The sequence below is a fragment of the Leptinotarsa decemlineata genome, unplaced genomic scaffold (genome assembly GCF_025532065.1).
Source record: "Leptinotarsa decemlineata unplaced genomic scaffold, Ldec_3_MD MMD2_tig00026282_RagTag_RagTag, whole genome shotgun sequence".
NCBI classification, from domain to species: domain Eukaryota; kingdom Metazoa; phylum Arthropoda; class Insecta; order Coleoptera; family Chrysomelidae; genus Leptinotarsa; species Leptinotarsa decemlineata.
Genome location: NW_027412668.1, coordinates 22484916 through 22490082, shown reverse-complemented (window position 1 = coordinate 22490082; position 5167 = coordinate 22484916). Strand labels below are relative to the sequence as shown.

The following is a 5167-nucleotide window of genomic DNA, read 5'->3' as shown; positions in this document are numbered from 1 at the left end:
TTCAGTCTCTTGCATTATAGTGTTGGTGCAAGGCGCTGACATGTCGCCATCAACTGGTGGAACATTGATGCAAGGGGGTATGACATCGAGGCGAAGGAGAAACATTATCGTGCAGTGTCGAAATTTGCTTTAGTAGACGATCTGTCATCGACGATGGAGCATAATATTCATTATTAAAAACATGGAGATAATAGGACCACCAAATTCCTTGCCTTTTTGAATTCTTTAACAGCATTTTGGACAGAAACACCTTTGCCGTCAGCCGCTCCAAAAAGTTTGGCGATATCTTTTTGATTTATCATTCTTCCCGGGTGCCTTCTCTGAAAACTACTAATCTCTTGTTCAAAGTACTTCTATATGAGTCCATAAACTGCAACAGATAGTGGCAGTATTTTGTTTGTTGTGTACGGGGTGAACGAGATGAAGACAATATTGTTTGCTGATGCTAATTCTAAGGCTGGGTGAAATTTATAAGATTCATGGTTATCGAGCACTAACTAATTTTCAATTTCAATGAAAATTGAAGCCATGACTTGAAAATTGGCCCATTTACCCACCCCTTGTCACTCACAGTTGCCTGAGAATCAGAAGAGGCACTGTATAAAGGCAGATTTAGACGCGTAGTAATTGGCTCCATGTAAACAATTTTCCGTGCCAGTCCAGCGATGTCCGACAGCACTGTCTCGAATAGAGAACCCGTCTATTTTTGCTGCCAGCATCCCTCACCCGCGTCCCCCCGAACACCCGAGCCAGTGTTACGGAAACGTCTAAACACTTGGTGACAGTCGTTGGCGCACCTCTGTAGAGTGAACAGTGGCTGGGGTGAAAAATGACTCAAAAACTAAGTGAATTAGAAACGTTAAAGTTGGTTCAACTCTATAGAGAACACGAATGTTCATGGAATCTGCGTTGTGATGCGTATAAAAACAAAGAAAAGTGCACATCAGCGCTAAAACAAATTACAGAAGATATGCAGATAGAAGGACTTACTATTGCAGAAGTAAAAACTAAATTCAAGAATATCCGGAGTACGTACTACTTAGAAATCAATAAAATTGAAAAATCAACAAGGTCTGGTGCTGGAGGCAATATTTATGTGCCGAAGGCGATAACTGAAGAAACTGTATACGATATCTTTGGAAAGAGTGTTTCATCACAACTGAAAAAGCTGTCAGAGGAACAGGCCATTATTGCCCAGGAAAAGATACAGAGCATATTAACGCAATGCAGACTTGCTCATCTGAGAGCCAATACGTTCAATACAGCGGCTACCCAAAATCCTTAACGTTCTCTATCGATGCACCAATTACAAAATACTCAATTCTCCCAATGGATTCCAACACAATCTAATACAACTGACCAGTATTACTAATCAAGCTTCCAGCCAACTCTAACTTGTCCACCGCCAGAAGTGAGTCCACCTAACACTTCAACTTCGTCTACTTTCAGTTTCCACCACGACGAGAACAGTCAGTTTGCTCAGTCTCCTCAAGGTAGCTCCGATGACCACACAACATCTGCTAATATAATACAACTTGCTTTCAAAACTGCAACTTGAAATGAAATAAAAACTCATCTTAATAAATCGGTTTAATGCTGCATAAATTTCTCGACAAACTTCGGGTATAAATTGTGACATAGAGGATTTGGAAACACGGTACATATGACTCAGGCTTCGGTAAGACATACCAGTAGCTAGGTATGACAACGTTACTTCTAGTTTTATTTTTGCCGGTAATGCCTCTCTCATCACAGTATCTTGATGTTGAATCGAGCTTTCTATCAGTGATAGCAACTCGTCGAAATTTTCTGACATAAGTCGTAACGCCAACCTGTACTCAGAGGGATCTTCTACTCTTAGTTGCTGTAACGAAGTCGAACCTCCCGTTATAGTTCTATGGCAGATCCAGTTTCTTACCCATATTCTTTTTTTCTTTAATATTTCTTCCTCCAACATATCAGTAAGCTCCTGTAATAATAGGGCGGACATTTTCCTAACACATTTTCTTTATTTTCGTAACGCACCTGTTCACAAGCAAATATTCACGAAACACTGGACTCATGTAAACGACCTGGTTCAGCGCTGGCCGTGTCATAGCTGGCGTGACAGTGAGACTGTCGCCAGCTACTGTATACGTCTAAATCTGCCTTAATAGACGAACATTGCAAAACATATGTTTATTTCTGACCGGGATATTATAAGCTTATATCGTCATAGTTACGCTATCAATAAAGAGGGTCATAACTCCCTTGGGACATTATAGATTTTATAATTCCCTCTACCTTTCACAAGTAAAAATTAATAGAAATGAAAACTGAACCATATTTTATTTATTCACGTCATTACAGATAATAAATGTACAATTTTGAAATGTTCCCTGAAAATTACTTCCGCCACTGGAAACAATTTCTTCTTTTGTATAGCTGGAGCTTCTGTTCACTACAGTCGAGGTACCTGCCTCTTCTGATGACAAAGTAGACAACATACTCGCCGTTTTATTTCTCAATTCGATGCTATCCTCCAAATACCCCTCCGCCACCGTGGAACTTTTCCAACCTCCGTGTCTTTTTAAGTTAGTCATAGTTGCTCCTGCATTGGCTAGAGCAGTAGCAGAAGTGCGACGAAGGCAATGTCCCGTATAGGAAGATGAGTTCGGCAATCCTAAATACATTGCGATTTTGCTGGGGATTTTCCCAAACATGTTTTTTCCAATTGGCTGTGATGTACATTTATTTTGTCGGAAGCTCAAAAAAAATCGTTCAATACCTTTAGGACACAAAGACATATAAAGTCTTAATAAAGGCAAAGCGGAGAACTCTTTTTCATCCACAACTGTAAATTTCTTCGATACACCAGTTTTACTTTCCGGTACGTTCACTACCATAACGGAATCCCGGTCCTCTATATCCGATATCTTCATATTCAAAAGTTCCTGACTTCTGCATCCACCAAAATAACCCATAATCAAAACAACCTATAACAAAAAAAAGGAAATAAATACACACAAAAAGGAAAATAAGAAAAAAATTACCTTATGCAATAAATGAATATCATTAGGAGCGTCCTTTAGGAATCTGATAACATCTTTAGGAGATAAAACAGCAGACTTTTTCGGCTTATAACTCTTACTCTCCCGTTTCAAAAAAGCCTGTAGTTCATTGAACTTGGTGATATCTCGTTTCTCATGTATAGTCACCATCGATTTTAGCATTGACTATTTAGTCCATAAAGAATTCGGACTATACGTTTCTGACTGAAACGAATAAACACAATTACTACCAAATCTACCGAAAAACATAGAAAATTCCTTACCAGTTCTTGAAAATATGCCAGAAATACAGTTTCAGTGACATCTTTTGGCATAACATTTTTCCGTGTCAGCCAGTCCAGATATATCTTGTATTCTTTTTGGTATACGGCTTCACTTTTCGATGGAATTAATGATTCTCTTGCTTGTTCAGCTTTTTTCAAAATATCCTCCATTATATTTGGGATAGAAAACACGTTTTCACCGAAAACACAGCTTGATAACAAAGTTCTGTTTATAAACAAGTAACATAGCAAAAACCTAGCAACAAGAAAACTCTACTATAATCAACGGTACCTGATTCAAATATATCGGGAAGGTAATGAATTGGTACATTTTTCCGTTTCAAAAATGAACAAAATTTTATTGAAATCGGTCAGAAATAAAATTATCTATGTACCACGGGAATTAATGAGCCTTAATAACCTCAGGCAATTGCTGTCCCTCGGGCCAGAGGCCCTCGGGACGCAAACTTTGCCATCGGTAATTAAGGCCCTCCTAATTCCCTTGATACATAAATAACTATTCAGCAGCATAACAACAACATATGACAGTTTTCAACTAACCTCTTTCAGCACTACTAATAAAGCTTGTCGCCCACTTGTCCGGCAGAGCACAGCACGGCGCTGTTCATCGCCTGATGGCGACGGGTAGAAGCATCGCCCACTTGTCCAGCTCCAACCAGCATACTGAAGGTGTTTGTTCGATTTCAAGGAAATTTCAGTTGACATCGAGCGATGACAGAAACATGTCTATCTCTAGCAGTTCTGGCGAAAAAGTCGTCATTATAGTGTCCGCATTATTGAATGTAGAAGGAAATAGTCTCAAAAAAATGTTTTGGGTCCATCCCATTAATCAAAAGAGGGCAAATCTGGGAGAGAAAGAAGACAAGGAGACATTTTTCCAGTATTTCCGAATTACTCCAGGCAAATTTTCGGAACTTCTGAATATTCTAGTCTAGAGCCTGCCTTAAGAAGCAACTCAGTTTTTAGTCGTCCATTTTCATAGGTACCGTCTGACACTGTGCTGTCAACTGATGGAATAGTAAAACAGAAAGACAGAAACTTCCCAGGCACTTTTGGACAAGTTGATGCTGGCAAGCGCTGGCCAGAGAACGCGCTCACTTGGCCAGTCCGTCACAGCACGTTCCGTTATTCGCCGGTCAGGATCGGAGAGCTGGAATCCTTTCCCGCGGCGGACGCTCTTGGCTATGCCGTGCCGGGCAACTGGGCGGTTGTCCATTCATTTTCAATGTTCCAATCCTATCCGTATTTTGACGGGACGGGCCGTGCTGTGCTGTGCCGGACAAATGGGCGACAAGCTTAACTCCGACTTGTTTCTTTCCTTTTGTGCTCAAAATTTTTGGTGGTTTTGAAGACGAAGTTCTTACACTAGTCTCGTTAAAATAGTTATTGCATCAAAATTAAACTTCTCAATCTGCCCCTTAATACTGAATACATTATTTCTACCTGTTTTCTATTAAAACATCTCGTTCTGGCGATAGGAGTGAGCTCAGGGGACCTTAGCACAATATCAGGATGTCTCCGCTTGAACCCAGCAAATCAATCTTCGCCTGCCTTTCCATTTTTGAATGGGTTTTCTATGTTATTTTGTGTTGCAAAGTCATGAACTAGCTGTAGGAAATGAATCCCAGTTTAGCCGAAGAATAAACTATCCAAATTCTGTGAAAACAGAAGTGAACCTTCCCAACTTCTTCTGTCAGATTCCAGATTTCATATGACGTTGTAAAGTTGTCTACGGAATATAATACCTTTTTGTTGCCGATGTGATAGACTCGTTTATCTGCAAAAATTGCAAGAGAGAGAAAATTTCCCATCCTTTCCCAAATTATTATTTTT

General features: G+C 39.8%; 1 protein-coding gene across 1 annotated transcript; it reads right to left on the bottom strand.

Moving 5' to 3' along the window:
- Window positions 1–2178: 2178 nt before the first annotated feature.
- On the bottom strand, window positions 2179–4406 carry LOC141484743 (uncharacterized). Its single transcript, XM_074180069.1, has 3 exons — window positions 3314–4406; window positions 3033–3254; window positions 2179–2975 (listed from the first exon to the last, which is right to left on the bottom strand). The coding sequence occupies exons 2-3, from the start codon at window positions 3210–3212 to the stop codon at window positions 2328–2330; spliced, it is 828 nt and encodes a 275-aa protein (XP_074036170.1). The 5' UTR covers window positions 3213–3254; window positions 3314–4406; the 3' UTR covers window positions 2179–2327.
- Window positions 4407–5167: the final 761 nt, after the last annotated feature.

What these genes read in the sequence shown, in the direction of transcription:
- LOC141484743 (XM_074180069.1), bottom strand. Translation starts at nt 3,212, where the DNA reads ATGCTAAAATCGATGGTGACTATACATGAGAAACGAGATATCACCAAG. An exon ending in ATATTCATTTATTGCATAAG is followed by an intron (nt 2,976 to 3,032) that starts GTAATTTTTTTC and finishes TTTTTGTTATAG; the next exon opens with GTTGTTTTGATTATGGGTTA.